General features: G+C 54.8%; 1 protein-coding gene across 4 annotated transcripts in view; it reads left to right on the top strand.

The window, feature by feature from the left end:
- Positions 1 to 17,134, top strand: part of ECE1 (endothelin converting enzyme 1) — a 95,174-nt gene that overhangs the window by 16,049 nt on the left and 61,991 nt on the right. Inside the window, exon 1 of one of the 4 annotated variants that reach the window (XM_054691478.1) lies at positions 3,699 to 3,914. The exons of the other annotated variants lie outside the window; for them this stretch is intronic. Coding sequence (XP_054547453.1) covers positions 3,714 to 3,914 — 201 coding nt within the window. The 5' untranslated portion in view covers positions 3,699 to 3,713. Of the gene's footprint in view, positions 1 to 3,698; positions 3,915 to 17,134 lie in introns of those variants that run through there. 4 annotated transcript variants of the gene reach the window in all.

Here is a 17,134-nt window from a genome sequence, read left to right as displayed (position 1 = left end):
CACTATAGAACTCCTGATTTATCACTTGCCTGCTCTGGGCAGATGTACCACTTTCTAGCACTGTCCTAGGTGTTTTATTTTGTTATTTCAGCCATCATAGTGCTGCTTTGATGGGGGGCAATTAATGCAAAAGGAGAAGTCTTAGAAGAGATTTCAACCCATCACAATGTTTGTAACCAGTGTGTATAAAGTGTTCATTTAATCTTTGCATTAATTGAGTAAACTGAAGCTCAGAGAGGTTAGGTGACTTGCCCGAAGTCAACCAGCTCATAGTAACAACAGAGCTGGAATTAGAGCCCAGATCCCTCAATCGCCAATATGTATCCTTCCCAGGACCCCACACTGCTCTTTTGCCCACTCCTGCGTACAGATTCTTGGAGGCATGCAGCCCAGGCTCTGCCAACCAGGTAAACATAAGGAGGTAAATACAGGAAGAGGAGTGGTGGCATTGAGTGCCACTTATTGAGCACCCACTGTGTACCAGGCACAGGCTAGGGAATGGTGGGCAAACAGACAAGGTCTTCTGTAACCACACAGTGCTCTCCTTAGGGGCAGATAACTGTTGCGGGCAAGTGTCAGAGGAGCCCATCCCAAGTACGAGCTGCAGGCAGAACAGGAGCAGAGAAGACTTCCCTTAGGAAGAAGCCCTGAGCAGAGATCTGAAGCTTGGGCTAAGGTTAACCAGATAAAAAAAGGGAGAGAAGAAGATTCTAGGCCAGGCAAACAGCATGTGCAAAGGCCCTGAAGTAGGTGACCTATGGCATGTAGAGTGTAACTGGAGTAGAAAGCAAGGGCAGGAGTGTCCCAGGGTGAAGCTGAGGGGTGGCTGGGGACTGGACCCTGTAGTAAACCGGGTAAAAGATTTGGACTTCATCCTGACAGCAGTAGCAGGAGGCTGGGGTGGGGGCGAGGAGGGAGAGATATCAAATCAATAAATGTTAGGCTTAGACATAGGTTTATTTTCTTCTACACCAAAAGACCCCACTTAAGGCTGCCAAGGAAGAAAAGGCAAATGGTTCTAACTGGCAGGGTGGAGGGTTCACCCCACCCTGGAAGGGGTGCCATCTGGAAGGTGACAGGAGCCAACTGGCCTCTCACCAAGCTCACTCTCACTGTTGAATGGACGTGGACTTGGAGGAGGGCGCAGGGATGGAAGTGGGAGGCTGTGATTCAGCTCGGGCCGCGGGTAGTGGTGAGGGAGAGGCAGACAGATGTGCAGGGTAGGACTGAAGGGCTGGGGGTTGCTTTGACAGGTGAGAACACAGAGCCCAGACGGCTGGGTGAGCTGCCCTGGGTTGGGGTCACACAGCTCAGCAGCGGCAGAGCCCAGATGCTGTAGCGGGAGCCCCCTGACCCAGGGCTGTTCTGTGACTCTCTGACTCTGGGCCAGATTCCCAGCAGCTGCTTCTGCACAGTTGTTCCTCCAGGCCTGCACCTCCTCTCTGCACCCCCTGCCTCCTGCAGGGCTCAGGAGAGGGGGATGCTTCATGGGCACAGATTCTGCCTTTGAAGCACTTTGACCTCCAGATTCCTTCCTTGTGACCTCTGTGTCCCCTGAGGCCCTCCCCAGGCTTTGAAGGAGTCCACAGAGTTGGGGGAGTGCCTAGAAGCTAGGGCTGCAACCACTGAGCAGCCCCATACTGGGTGGGGGTGGAGCTGTTCCAAAGATCTAAGGAGGCGCCCCCTCCCCCCCCCATCCAGACCTCTAGGACTGGCTACCATATAAGATTTCCTTTTTCTCCCCCCAGTTAGCCTGTCTCGTGAATTAAATCTTGGAGATATTCCAGTTAAATGAACTGCAGGTCTCTCCTTGCCTCCCCACCCTGATCTTAACTACCCCTTCCTGGGATCCAGACAGTATGACTCGTGACATAAACCTTATTCCCTCTGTATCTGAGTCCCGCTTTCCTTTGGGGCTTCAGGCCCCTTTTTTATAATCACGAAATTCTAGAGTCTTCTCTCCCTCAGGAGCTTCTTGCCGAGAATTGCTCCTGGACCTTAGACCTGGGCCTGAACTCTCTGGGGACAGGATCCCCCACTCCTCCAGGCCCCCCTCTCCCAAAACACACACACACACACACACACACACACACACACACATCTCTCCAGTGTGTGAATCCCCAAGCCCTGGGGACACATAGCTGTTGCTCAAGAACTGTGCTTTCTCCCTTCCACTACCCCCTCTCTTGCTTTGTGGCCCCTCCTGAGCCTCCCCGCCCTCCCCCGCATGGGTATTTTTGCTCAGGGAGCCATGTGCTGGGTGGCAACTGAGCCTGGGAAGCAGCTATTGTTGGCTCAGAGCACTGGTTGGAAGAAACAGAGCTGAGAAGAACCAGGGAGGCCAGCGAAGCTGCCAGAGCCCAGGCCCTGACATCTGCTGGCTCAGGGTGAGGACAAGGCAGGGGAAGGGCCCTTCCCTCAGCAGGTATGGAAACCAGGACTAGGTGGGAACTCGGGCAGGTGGGGAAAGCGCTACTAGCAAATTCGCAGGGAAGCCAGGATCTCCTGGAGCCCCTGGCAGAGAGCAGAGGACAGCCCCAGGACCCTGGAGCAGCGCGGCTCTTCCAGACACTTCTCATTTTCTTCTGACCTGTGCTCGTGGCGCGCACAGGACTCATGTGCTCACGGGACCTGTGACCTGGCGAGTTGTTAACTTGGAGCCAGGCCCGTGTGCTGCATTTCCTGCCCCAATCAAGTCGGAAGAGAGTCATCCTACTGCCACCCAGTAGACAGATGGGGAAGCTGAGCCTTGCTAAGGAGAAGTGACTTGACTAAGGCCACGTGGCTTAGAGCCAGTCTTCACAAGACCTCAGAGGTGTTCTTTGCAGGCTGCCGGGTGCATCTGACTCTGGGGTTAAGACCTGGTGAACTTACAGTTCAGAAAAGTCATCCACGGCCAAGACAGAGGAACCCAGCAAAGGAGGACAAGGAGACAGTTGCTCTGGAAGCCCATCTGGGGTCTCTCTGGAGGGGAGCAAGGGCACCTGTTGGGGAGGGACCTGGCCGCTGGAAGCAAGGTTGGAGCTGGAAGAGGAGCTGGCACCGTGCTGTCCTCCTGGCACTCACACCCTAATGTGCCGGTTACTTCTCTCCCTCTGGGAGGAGAGTCCTCTAAGGCAGGGGTGCTGGCTGTGTTGGCTGTGCACCCCCCACGTGCCCAGTGGCAGATGCATAGAGAGGGAGTCGCCACAGGGGTCTGGGTGGGGAGCCAGCCAACTTCACAGCCTGTTTATGGTTCATCTGGCATGAGGGGCGCGTCTCCATGTGTCTCATGCCAGCTTGTGGAGAGAGAGAATTCAACACACAGAATTGCATTTTGTAACCCATCTATTGTACAACTTTCTTTCAAGAACAAATGCTGCACCAAATGTAAGTGAGGTTTCTGCTGGCAGTCTCTAATCCCTCCATCTAGGGGATTGCTTAAGAGGAAGTGCTTTTTCCTTCTTTGGTGATTTGTGGGTTTTCACTGTCCTTAGGTGTCAGTGAGTCAGCCATAAAGCTCGTTCAGTAAAGTCCCCAGGAAGCTTTCTTCTCTGGCAGGTTCCTCGTGAGCAGCACTGGTGACACCCAGGAGAACAGCACCCCCTCTAGCCTCCCATCCTTGTCGCCTGTCTCCTGGGCCCCAGAGCCCTCCCACCGGCGCAGGCAGGCTGATCGGTGCCCATGGGTTCCTGCAGCCTGACTCAGCCTGACCCTGGCCCTCTCTGGGGAAAATGAGTCATTTCTTCAACCCTGAAATGTTTCTCTTTATGTGGGAAGAAGGGGGAGAGGGTGAAGGCGGGGAGAGCCCCTCGTGGTTCCTTCCAGATTTGTTTCTCAGCTCTGAAGAGCATCTTGCCACAAGGGAGAGATTCCAAGGCGACTGTCGTCTGAGGCAGCCAGACCCGGTTACCTCAACGAACCACAGCTCTGCAGTGAGTGGGGTCACCCTGGACTGCTGGGCAAGCCGGTGGAGGGTCCCTCCCTTTAAGCAGCACTGCCCCCCAACCCCCGCTCCCTTCCTCTGCCCACACCGCATCCCCAGGGGCCTGCTGGTCCATTCTCCCCCTTACCGCTGCTAAACCTGAGAAGCTGGGAAGGTTTCTGGGTGGGGGGACTCCCAGTTCCCTGGAAGATGCTTCCCCCTTCCAGATCCTCTTCTCCTAAGCTAAGTCCCCTTCTCCTGGGGTCTTCTTTTCAGCAGCCTCCAGGGAGCTTTGCCAACCCCTTATGATTGATAGTGTCTCTTCTGAGGATTTGGAAATCTAGCTTCATTAAGGGAGAGAGGTGTGATGGATTGGATCAATTAGTGATGTCTGCCAAGGCCTGGGGCAGGGTGGCCAGGGGTACTGCTCTCACCTTTCCTAGAGAGGAACAGAAGGCCCCCCCCCCGCCGCCCCATGTCTCTATTATTTTCCAGGTGACCTTAGTTTTACCTCTTTGAGACTCACTTTCCTTAGCAAATAATGGCCACCCACAATTGTGAAAAATAAGAAAAATCTGCAGCTGCATTTCCTTCCAGTCTTTACTCAGATGTCACCTGCTCAGAAAAGCCTTCTTGACCATCCTGCTGAAAATGGTTCCCCTCTCATTTTCTGTCCACTGCTCCCTGCTTGACTTTTCTCCCTAGCACTTAGCACAATCTGGCATACTCCTGTTTTACTTGTTTATTTCATTTCTTCTCTCTCTTCCCACTGCCATATAAGGATTTGGGTCTGTCTTAGTCTCTGGTTCATCCACCTAGAACAGTATTGGCACGTAGCACGCACATAAATGTTTGCTTTAAAACAATCTAAGTGCCCACTAATAAGAGGATCAGATAAAGAAGAGGTGATATCCATGCCCAGTGGAATTCAGTAAGTCTCAGGAAAGACAAAATGTTACCGTTTATAGCAAAATGGAATGAACTTGAGGGGATTATGCAAAGCAGAGTAAGTCAGAAAGATAAAGACAAGTGTTGGATGATTTCACATGTATGAGTAATGTAAGGAAACAAAACAATCAAACTAACAAAGCAAAATAATTATAAGCGCGAGGATGTTGATAGCAGAACCCTGAGGTTTCTGAGGTGAGGGGCATGTGTGGGGAGGCACAGAGAAAGGGTCAGAGGTATAAAGGGAAAAAAAAAACCAGTAGAATTTCCTGTAAAAAAAAAAAAAAGTGAAAAAAAAAAATGGATGGGCACGCCTGACCCAGCATCTCAGGCACTGAGCCCCGCCCCCCACCGCCTCCTCCCCCAGAGAGGAGTGCTCAGTGCTTACTACCTCTCTCGAGGTCGGCTTGTCCACTCTTCAGACTTCGTGCTTCATTTTTTTCTTTGACCATTTTATAGCTGTGCATGCGCTCACCCTGGGCAGTACCATGGGGTGCTTTTAAGTAGAACTAAAAGAGACTTTTGGAGAGGAATGCAGAACCGGCAGGGATTTTGGACAATATAAAAATTAGGCACCAGCACAGGTTTTTTCCTGAATCCTCAGACCTCTGAGGATACAGGTTTTCTCTCTGGGCCTTTGGGAAAGTATGAGGAACTTGGTTTTGGAACTGATCCCAAACCTCGCAGCCCCAGGGCCTGCCCTCCCTCCAAAGGGTGAGGAAATAGACGGTCAGAGAGAGGAATTCATTTGCCTGAGATCACGTAGTTAATGGCGTAGCCAGGATTGGAACTCATGCTTCTGTTTTAAAGAGAAGGCCCAGAGAAGGCAGGTGATTTGCCCAGGGTCACACACAAAGTGAGCATCAGGGATGGGATTGGCATCTATTCCACTCGATGCTTAGAGGTCTGGGGCCTTGGGGTTGGCACATGTGAGGATGGGTCCTGGCACAGCCCCGAGTTCCCTTTGGGCCTGCCCTTTGGGCAGGCCAGTCTCCTGCCTTCAGAGCATCCTCTGGTGTTTCCATGACAACTGTGTGACCAGGATCCTTTGGCTTCTGCTGGGCGCAGGTGTGCCCAGGTTCCCACAGGGCGCCCACCTTCCTGTGAAGGAAAGCACCTGTTAAGGCTAGAGGTGGGTGTCACTGACCTATGCCCACTTCACACAGAGTGTGGCAATATTCTGATTCACGTAAGATGGGGGTCTCCTGGTTTCATCCAGTCATGTTCCTGACCCCAGCCCAGCTCATCGTGAGGCCTCCCTGAGCCACACTTTCCCTGTCTATAAAATAGGATAGGATACTGACCTCAAGAAGTTGTCCTGTCTGTGTGATGCTGTGTGAGCTCTAGGGGCTGGAAGCAGTGGTCAAGAAGCCCAAGGAATAGGAGGGAGGCAAGAGGCTACCAGGGACACAGGATTAGGGAGCTGGACAGATCTGCCCCTTCCAAACAGTATGGTCTCGAGGAAGCATCCTTCCCTCTCTGAGCCTCAGTTTCTCCTTCTAAAATGAGAATTCTTCTGCAGGATGGGGAGGAAATGGGACAAGAGCTATGGAGTGTGTCAAATCGGGTGCCCAGCGGGTGTACAGCAGCTGCTTTTGAGTGTTGAGCACCTGCGAAGGCACAGGTGCCCAGGGAGGGGCAATCTGTGGTCAGCCCTGCCAGCCCAACCTGACTCCCCAACAGAGCCCCTCCTGGGCCTTTCACTGCAGGATGTGCGCCTCCCTGCAGGAAATTCCTCTGTGTCTTTCCTGTGTGATGTCTTGACTCAGACGCCTCAGGAAGGTGAACTACTGTCTGGCCTTCCCTGTAGGCCCTTATCAGTTTCTGGTTTGTGTTCGGTTCTTGGTGGCAGGTCTTATGTCCCCCACAAGAAAGGAGCAGCCTGGCAAGTGCCAAGACCTGCCTTCCAGCCAGAGGAGCCAGGTCTGAGTCAGTTATGTGGGGGCTCTGGATATGCAGTTTCTTCTCTCCAAAGCTGTTTGCTCCTCCCTCAAGTGGGAATAATAACACCTTCAGCACAGGTGGCCACGATGATACGTGAGGATATCACAGAGCCTGGCATGGGGTAGAGGATGTGTCGCTTGTCATGACAGAGCTGACCCAGGGTAAGGGGAGACCATCACTGACCCTCAGGTCACCACCTGGGCATTGGCAGCAGTGGCCGCACTGCTAAGCCCCAGGCTCTTAGTCCCCCTCATGGCCTAGAGGAGGCCAGGACCTCAGGAGATGCCCCCAGAATGCAGGGAGATTGGGAACACAGATAGGGCCCTTCCTGGCGCTGCCCTATAACACTGGGACATGGGGGCATGTGTGGTGAAGAATGCAGACTGCATTGGGGCACACACTTCCTCAGTCTGATTGGCTGTGTGGCCCCCATCAGTTCTGCTGTGAAAGGGGGATCAGGATGCTGGGAGCAGGTGATGAAGTAATGCATGGAAAGTGCTGGTACTGTCTAGTCAGGATTTACTGCTACTTTTAGGCATCCACTTCTTGGCCAAACTTAATGACCCATAAAACAGTAATAAACAAATTTTTTAAAAGTTTATTTCTCCAGCACCTTCCAGGCACCAGCGCTGTGCTCAGTGCCTTCACACTGTTGCCCCGTTCCACCACCACATGTCCTGTGGGATGGGCCCCGCTGGTGCCCCCATTCTATGGATGAGGGAGCTGAGCCTCCGAAGCTGGGTGCCTGAGTCCAGCCGCTCCTGCCCCTTCACTGGCCTGCCCTGGCCAGTCGTGGACTGGGTTGGGATGTCTTGCCAGCTATCAGCTAGATGCATCAAGCCCTAAAACAGTCCGCAGGGAGAACATAAACAGAGGATCCTGAGTGGGGTGGAGGCCCCCATGAATGAAGACCTGCCTGGGAGGTGAATGGTCTGCGGGAAGTGGAGGCTGGAGCCAGTGTGAAGCGGGTGTTTATTCAGCCTGTCCCAGGCAGGCAGGGGGCCCTGACCAGCCAGTGTAAACATCCGGCCTGCTTGTTGGCCTGGTGGGGGGCTGAGGCAAGCTGGGGCGCCAATAACCAGGGCCTCCTGGTGCCAGCTTGGTAGACAAATGGGGAAGGGCATGGAGCCAGCATGTACTAAGCACCTACTGTCTGCAGGTCGTTTATACACAACGTCCTGTCCCGTCTTTACAACAGCCCTGTTTGGTCTGTTTGTTTACTTAACTGATGGAGAAAGTGAGCCCTGGGAATTGTACAGATCCAGCATCGTGGAAATCCACAGAATTTGATTTGCTGAGAGGGTGAATTCGTGGGCCAAATTCCTGGGCTCCTGCCCGTGCTGATGCCACACTTTCCGTGCGGACTTTGTTTGGACCCGACTCCCTTTCTCCCCACTGAGCTGCGTCCACCTGCTCGTGAGCTTCCAGCTCTCAGTTGCTTCAGGTCCAGTTTGTGGCAGTTTGACCCAGCTCATGGCTCTGCCCGTTTCTCTACCAGGGAGGGGAATTCTGCCAACTCTGGCTCCGCAGGCTTGTGGGGTGGTTTGATGGGTTGATGAGACGACAGGTGCCATCGCACCCACTTTACAGTTGGGGAAACTGAGGCCCAGAGAGGGGAATTGCCTCTCCCCCAAAGACTCACAGTGAGTGGCTGAGGCAGAACCGGGGCTGTGGTCTCTGGAAAGGACACCTAGTCCAGGCTGACCTTTGTTAACCGGGTAGGACAAGGAGGAAAGGGCAGGGATGAAGTAAGAATGTTCCCCGGATGCGTCATGATCTGAAATCACATTTCACAGCCCCACCCACTCCCTTGTGCTGCCCTCTCAGAGCTGTGCCCTGGAAATGCCCGGGGGCTCTGGGGAATGCTGATAAATTCCTGTGCTTGTGCCAGCAGGGTAGTTGCACTGGGTTGGGGTGACTGAGAGCCCATGCAGGGGCCCCATACCCCCACCTCCTGCCCCATTCTCCTCACTCTGGCAAATCTTGGACTCCAACGGAAGTGCCACCTGTGCCCAAGCCAGGAGAAATCGCTTATATGTAATAGTAACAAGCAACCAGTTACCTGAATGTACCCCGATGCCTTTGAGATGCCCTCTGCCGAGTGGGCGCTGTCTGCAGGTGCTCCTTACCACCCTTTTCAGAGGTGGCAGCAGCCCCAGTGGAAGGCTGAGGACATTGAGCTCACACCCTGCACCTGGATTTGAACCAGGAATCCGGTGCCCGGGCTCCACACTCTTGGCCGCACCTGCTAAAGCCTGGGACCTGCGAGAGTCAGCAGGGGATTGGTTGGGGTACAAGGCGCTGCAGCTCCACCTTGAGAATGAGGAGTGGGGTCTCGGAAGAGGCCGAGGCGAGCAGGGCAGGGAGGCAGCCTGGCTTTGCTGCAGCATGCTGGCTTGGAGGGGTCCTGGGAAGGCCAGCAGGAATAGTCCAAGAAGAGGCTGGGGGACGGTGGAGGGAGTCCAGCCAGCCCAGGCCCGTGACTTTACGTGTCCTGGTGCAGGGACCAAGATTGCCCAATCCCCAGAGCTCCAGATGCGTCATCTGCCAAGAATCACACAAGGCGGCCGCGGCCTTGGGACCAATAAGCCCCTTTTCCTTTGAATCTGAGGCCTGTTTTCCTCTGGCCCATTCTTTTGGGGAGTCTGCCCCTCCTGCAGAAGGAACACTAGCAGCTGCTGTGTGCCCGGCCCCCTCCTGTGCGCGAGGGGCCCCCCATGCTGCACCAGACACAACCTTGTTTATCCTCAGAGAAGCCAGGGAGCTCACGAGGCACTCTGACCCCCACTTCACAGAGGAGGAAACTGAGCTCCCACGGCTGCAAAGCACCATCTGGCTTTACATCATGTCTCTGCCTCCCAAGCCCTGTGCCTTTTTTGGTGTGTGGCAAAATATTTCAGGCATATAAAGAGCATAGAGTTCAGTGAAAACAAACACTGGGGAACCAACCATCAGCTTAAGAAAAACATTTCCAAATGCCGTTGCGTCCCCTCACGTGTTCCCCCCTCCCAACCTCCTCCTCAACACCCCTCTTCCAGAAGAAACCTTGTTGGGCTGCTGGCTGCCCGTGCTCATGTCTCTGTCCCCGAGTGATACACGGTGTGGCCCACCTGCCTGTGGACGGCCTGAAGGACACTGACCGCTGACTTCCACAGTGCTTTGTCCACGAGGCTATGTTCGCATCGTGTGCGCTGACTTAGGGCTCTGCCAGCCTGGCCCGGCCGCCCTAGGTGCTGTTTAGATCGTTCTTGATGATGCTGTGGGGTTTCCGTGTCTCCTGGTGGCCACCGTGACTTGCCAGGGAGTGTAGATGTCACCGATGGTGAGGGTGGATGCAGAAGCCCATCGCATCGTAGGACTCTGCTGGAGAGCTGACCAACAACTTGGTGGGGGCTAGGGTGCTTCTGCCGCTGTATTTTATTTACTGCTGTGAACAGCACCAAGAATAGTCTAGCACACAGTAGGTACACAATAAATACCTGTTTGACTGAAAGGACCTATGCCGGGCACGGTGTAAGGCCCTTGGTGTTTCTGCTCTGAACGTGGTGTGAGGAGGGTCCTTCCCATTTTACAGCTGAGCCGACTAAGCCTTGGGGTGGTGACGTTTGTAGAGTCCCATAGCCACTACCCAAATCAGCCAGCTGTGCTTAGGAACCTACCCCTCCCCTGGAGTTGCCTCTGTAGACAGGAGCAGCTGATTTCAGGTGCCTGTTACTGGGGAAACCAAAAGCTGCTTCTAACTCTCAGTTGTCTGCTTACAAATGCTTAGGGTCCTTTGACCTGGAATGGCACCCTGGGTTTGGAGTGAGTGACATCTCACCTCTAGGGCTGATTTGTGGGGAAATCGTAAAGGTAGGGACCATTCTGGGTCCAGGATTCAGATGAAGCCAGTGGGAGAGACTTATCGTGGAGAAGACAGCACAACCCAACTAGAGAATCATTTGCTTGGGGCACGAGCAGATCTGTATTCCAGTCCCACTTGTGAGCTATGTGGCTTTAAGTCTCTTAACCTCTCTGAGCCTTATCCCCATCTGTTAGTGGTATAGGGAGATGCTGACTCTCTTGCAGATGTAGAACTGACTATAATAGTCCCAGGATAGTTATTATTAATTGTAGTTGCCGGGGGGAAGGATTCTACTAGCAGTACATACACATCACGATAGGTGCACACAGATGGGTAGCTTAGGACATGGAAGAGGACTTCTTGGAGGAGATGACATTTGACCTGGGTTCTGAAGGGTGACTAGGCATTCTCCAAGCCCAGGAGTAGACTATGGGTCAAGCAACTTCTTTTTTTTTTTTAATATTTAAATTTCATTTTTATATTCCCCATACAATTACAACCCTTTATTTTGACCCCAATCCCTCCTTTCCCCGCCACCCCCTCCCCAAGAGTGTCTCTGGTTCATAGTTGTTTGTTGATTTTGATATTTTCTTTCTTATAGTTATTCTTTTTCCTGGTCCCTTATTTAAGTTTTCTAGGTTCCTGCTATGAGTGAGACCATCCGGTATTTTTCTTTTTCTTTCTGGCTTATTTCGCTGAGCATGATCCCTTCCAGCGCCATCCATGTTGCTGCAAACTGCATGTGCTTATCTTTTTTGAAGGCTGAGTAATATTCCATGGTGTATATGTACCACGTCTTCTTGGGTCAAGCAACTTCTGTGTGTCCCGTACTAGACTTGGTGCTGAGAGGGAGATCAACATGTTGCTAACGACAACAAAAAGCAAACTTGAGTTGCTTGCAATTTGTTAGAGACACCACCTCGTGAAGTCGGTGCAGGCTAGGCGCCGGCTGAATTAAGGAGAGGTGAAAGGAAAATGCAGAAAGCCCTGGGCTAGGGCAGTCAGGAAGTCTTCCTGCTTGAGGATGGGGTAGGAATGGATGAGAAAGGAAGACGAAAGACAGGAGCAGAGGGGCTCCCTGAGTCCTCATTTCCTGGCTGGCTGGGTCAGGAAAGGGGCCTCCCCAGCCTGGCAGGGGGCTAGGGAGAGACCTCATGGGTTCTGGCTGAAGCCCTGCTGTGTCCCTATCACCAAGGCTTGTGCTGTTCTCTCCCTGGTAGAGAAGAAATTATTCCTAATTGTTAATTGTGCAATTGCAAATTGGCTCCTGAGCTGGTCTGAGCTGAAGCCAAGCCCCAGAGTGGGGAGGAGGAGCCTGGCCTGCATGACTGCAGGAGTTCAGGGGCCCAGGAGGGGGTTTGGCAATGCCGCTGTGTGAGTGTCCCAGGCAGGGACGCAGGTCCACAACTCCCCCTTTCATTCTGCAAGATCCTGTGTTGCCTAAGACCCGGGTTTGGATGGTATCCTCTGAACAGCTGTGTGACCTTGTACTGGTTACTTAACCTCTCTGAGTCTGTTTCCACATATCTTACATGGGGCTGCTCTGATAGTTCAGTCAGAAAACACAGGGAAAGTGCTTTGCACAGGCACTGGAAGTGGTTTTGTTGTCACTGCTGCTGTTAATGCCATATATTGGCATCATTAGCATCAGCATCGCCCGATACTCCCAGGACCCAGGCCACACTATTGGTTGCCCGTGCCACCTTTCCACGAGCCAGGACGCCCCTGGGGCACCCAGCATCACAGCCTGCATGCTAGGCAGTGCTCCCCTTCAGAGAAGGCAGAACGGGAGCTCCTATGTGCGCTTTCCTATACTCGTTCTTTGGTTCTCACCACAGCCCTGTGAGGCGGGGCCCACGTCCCCCTCTCATAGAGGAGGAAACGTGCTCAGAGAGGTGAGGTGCCCTGCTCAGGGCCACCCCGTGGTGAGCTACAGGGATTCAAGCCCAGGGACTGGGTCTCTGCTCTAAAACCTTTGCCCTTGCCACTCCAGGATGGGAGAGACTTGTTCCCTGGAACCTGAGCCCAGCATGCTCCCTTCAGTCACCCCTCTGCTCCTTTTTGTCACGTCCCTGGTCGTCCGCCCCCTCAGCTCTGCTCTGCACCTGGGGATCACTCTGGGCCAAGACTGCAGATGGGGCAGCTTGTGTCCTCTTGAGCCAGAACACCCATTGCTCCCCCACTGTCAGCGGGAATGGGGCCTCCGCTCCCCATCAGGCATTTCCTCCCAGGCCTCCCCCCCCCCCCCAGGCCAGCATGACACTGTGTGGCAAGGCGAGGGGGGTGATGGGGACCAGATGGGAAGCAGAGCCTGGGGTGGGCGGACATTCCTCGTCACTGAGGCAACACCAGCTCCGTTGCATCTGCTTGGCCCCGGGGCTTGCCCTGATTGGCTGGGGCTGGAGGTGGGGAGTTGCCCTCCTGTGGTCTTGGCTTTGTGGCAGGTGGGGACAAGCATTTCATGCTAAAACAGGATTTCAGAGTCCAGGGGAGAATAATGGGGGACAGAGGGGAAACCATAGGGAGTTCAGAGTTGAGACGGACTTGCCATCCAGTCCCAGCCCTGGCACTCCCCTGCACCATAGGCCCAGCAAGGCACTGCCCCTCCGGGGCTGCACTTTTGTCATCTGCAGAGTGGGGGACTGTGACAGAACTGACCTCACGGGTGCATGAGAGAATCAAATGAATAATAGTCGGTGCTGGTGTTCACAGGCGTCACTTATTTTAATGTGTGTCCTTCTCCAAGCCTCCTGTGTGAGGGAAGGGTGCGCTTACTCTGTTTACTGCTAAAGAAATGAGGCACAGAGAGGTTTACCTCTTGCCCAAGTCAGATGGAGAAGGAGGCAGAGCTGGGATTGGCGCCTGGGTTGCCTGGGTCCCGGGTCCACTGTGAACCTGCTGCCACCTCGTCCTGCCTCTCTCTGATGTGAGCGACAGTGTATGAGAAAGCAGCATGTCAGCTGGCGATGCTGAGAGCTCTTTTTCTGGCTTGCCCCAGAAGCCCATGCTGTGGGTGGCATGTGGGGCAGGCCTGCTGGGCTTATAAATGGGTGGACGGAGGAGTGGACAGACTTTGGGAACATTCCAACACGCCGGGCGAGGGGGGGCACTGACACTCCGGCCCTGGTGTCTGGGCAGCCGGCCAGACCTGGCTGTTGCTGGAGAGGCTGGGGAGGCCGACTCGGAAAGCAGCAGCCCGTGCCTCGGGTCCCTGCTGCACACCCTTGGCCGCATTTTCTCCTCTGATCCGCCCAGCCACCCCGGTCGGCAATGTCAGAACGTGTGTCCTGCGGCGGAAGAAGCTGGTTTGGAACATGGGTCCAGCTGATTGCAAAGCCAGGGCCCTCCCCCACCAGGCAGCCGGCTGGCAGCCCTTCTCCTGCTTCCCGGGAGGCGGGGGGCAGTCTCCTGATCAAAAAGGTTTCTTAAAGAGGATTCTGATACTTGTGGACAGAGGGAGGAGGCTGCAGGGTGAGGTTGGAAGAGCTTTATTCACTTTGCTTAGCCCCTTGGGCAGCCCCCTCCAGTTCCTCATCTTTGTTTTTATTTATGGGTTAAATAAATTATTCCTTCCTCCCGCTCTCCCTGTATCTTAGGCCCCTTGTCCATCTCCCGCCTCCTTTCTCTTAACCTCAAAGCCTTCATGGTATTTATTGATGTCCGCTGGCTTTTGTAAATATTTTCACATCATCGAGTTGTCTTGATGTTATGGAAATGTCCAGTGTTTGTGTTTCGCCCTCTGGCCTCTTGGCTGCCCAGGGTTCTCAGGCTCCCTGCACTTTGCAGAACATGGCTGCGACTCCCCTTTCCTTTGTGCCACGTCTTGGTTCAGTCGTCTGTCAGTGGACTGCCGGGCTGCTGCCCTGTCCTCACTCCTGTAAATAATAATGTGCAATATACTGTGTTTGCATTGGTGGGCTCATACCCTGTGGGCACTGCCCCAAGGTGGGATTGCTGGGTCATACGATATTTCAGTGTTTTAGCTTTTCTGGTAAATCCAGGTCGCATTCCATAGCGGTTGCACGGTTTGCATCGCACCGTGCAAAGGGGGTGAGGGGAAGGGGGTGAGGGGAGGCCCTGGGCTGTAGGGTTCCTCTCTCTCCGCATCCTCTCCAGCACGTGTTGCTGGAACCCTCTCTACTTCTTGAGTCCTCGTTTTCCTTTGTCAAATGTGGTTTACAGTTGGGGCAGCGTGGAGTGCTGGAACCCCAGAGCTCACAGCTTCAGTCCTGTAAGACTCTCTGTGGCTGGCAGGTGGGACAGCCAAGCACCCAGACCCCCAGGTCACCCAGCAGTGGGGTGGGGTCTGGAGGAGGGGGGGTGCAGTGTCCCATGGGAACACACAGGAAGGAAGACTTGCAGGACTGAGGTGTCGGGGGCAATGGCAAGGACAGGGACTCTGTGTCAAGCTGTCTGTCCCCCTCCTGCTAACAGCAACCCCTTCCTTTGGGACCTGCCCCCTCCCTCACCCCCAGGCATTAGTTGGGTGCCAATCGCAGGATCTTGCCCCGCCTCCTCACGGAAAGCATAGGAACCAGGCCTGGCGAATCAGAATTCTCCCCTGGCACTTGATAATTCACCAGAGGAGAGAGAGGGGTCCTTTTCTCGAGGTCTTTCAGCTGCCTGGAGGTGAAGGACGTCTCAGCTCAGATGAGAATCAGGGTGACACACAGGGGAACGAGGGGTGGGATCAGAGGGCAGGGAGAGAACCCACCAACATCAGCCGAACCCCTGGAGCTCTTCCTGCTGGACGCGGGTCCTCCCTCCCTTTCAGGCAGTGTAAGCAGGACGTTTGCTCTGTCACAAAACCCAGCTAGAGCTGGGCTTTGGTCTCTTACCCCCTGAGGGTCCTGACTCAGGTGTCACAGAGGTGGTGGCATCAGAACTGCGTGTTGAAGGGGTTCTTGGGACAACAGCAACAGCGAGGTTGTGCCAGGTGGAGGAAGCTGGTGGGAAGGGCAAGCTTGTGGCCTGCCAGGGGGTGGCAGGTGGTGCGGTCTGGGCTGGCCCAAAAGGCCTCAGGTGCCATAAGTGGGGCTCAGAGCAGCGACACATTCATTCATTCTTTCAGCCACTAGCCAGCTCTCACTGTGTGTCAGGTCCCGTTGTGAGCACTTTGCAAAGAACTACCAGCACCCTCCGAAACACCCAGCGAGGCAAGTGGATACTATCATTTCACTTTAGAGATGAGGCCACTTGCTCGAGGGCACATAGCTGGTAAGTGACAGAGCCAGGGTTTGAACCCACGCCGCCTGGCTGCTGGGTTCTTAACCACAGAGTGGGAGTGCACATCCTGTGACTCCAACCCAGAATTCGTCCATGAGGTCCCCCGTCTCCTGGCTTCATGCCCAGACCCCCGGAGCCCCACTGTGGCCTGGGCCGTGGGGAAGGGGGTGAGGGGAGGCCCTGGGATTTGCTCAGGAAGTAGGGTGCTCTCCTGGCCCACTCCAGCCCATGCTTGTGGGGCCAGGGCCAGACTCCTGCCAGGCACCCTGCCGTCTCTGCAGGCTGTGATAATTTCCAGAAACAGTGAATGATGGGCTCTGGCTGGGCCCAGCTAAGCCCTCTGCAGGAGGTCGTGACTTTAAGAAGCTCTGGCTTCCGGCCCAGGTACTGGAGAGTTTAAAAACTGCTCCCATCTGAGAACCAGGGCAGCCCCAGGCGAGCAGGCAGGGGAGAGGCACGAAGAACCCAGAGGGGACAGGTGACTGCACGGCCACTAGGCACAAGGTCTCCGGGTGCCCTCATGCTGCCGCGTCCTCGCTTCTGTGACTGTGCTGATGGTGAAAGGTGCCTTTCGTAAGAGACCTGCTCTCTGCCGGCCGCTGTGCTTTCAGCTGTGCTTTCAGCTGAGCACATGGGAAAATCTGTAACCTGCAAAGACCACAATCCAGAGCCAAATGCCTTCCCCACAGGGGCTCACGGGACGCCCTCAACCACTCTGCAAGGAGGGGACGCCCCGCAGGGGACAGGCGTGCTCAGTGGCCCAGTTACCAAGCGGCTAAGCCAAAATCTACCTTCCTGTCCCTGAGGTGGAGAGCCTTGCGCTGAGCGCCGAGTGGCTGTGAGGAGGCAGAGTAGATGGAGGAGCGTGACCCACAGAGGGCAAGATAAAGCGGGGTGGGGGCATTACCCGGCCCTGGCTGGGGAGACACGGAGCCCTGAGCTGGACTCTGGGGGCTGGCACCTTGCACCCAGCAGGAAGGGGGCTCTGGGCCCAGGGGCCACCAGCTGCCCTCAGGCATTTGAGGTGGGCCCCGTCCTGGCGCAGGGTCCTCAGCACACGTGGTACTGGTGGGCAGGGCTGAGAGTCCAGAGACCCAGTTGCTGTGACTGTGCCCCCACTTCATTCAGGGCTCTTCCTGTCTGGACTTTTCTGTCGGTTCATCTGTAGAGTGAGGTGCAGTGGGGGTCAGACGAAGCTCACCCCGCACCGCCCACCTGTCTGCCCCTTGAGCACTACGCTTGGTCCTGCCTCTGGGCCTTTGCTCTTG

This window comes from Talpa occidentalis, unplaced genomic scaffold (assembly GCF_014898055.3).
Source record: "Talpa occidentalis isolate TD23 unplaced genomic scaffold, MPIMG_talOcc4v2.1 talOcc4.9, whole genome shotgun sequence".
NCBI classification, from domain to species: domain Eukaryota; kingdom Metazoa; phylum Chordata; class Mammalia; order Eulipotyphla; family Talpidae; genus Talpa; species Talpa occidentalis.
This window is presented reverse-complemented; position numbering and strand designations above follow the sequence as displayed.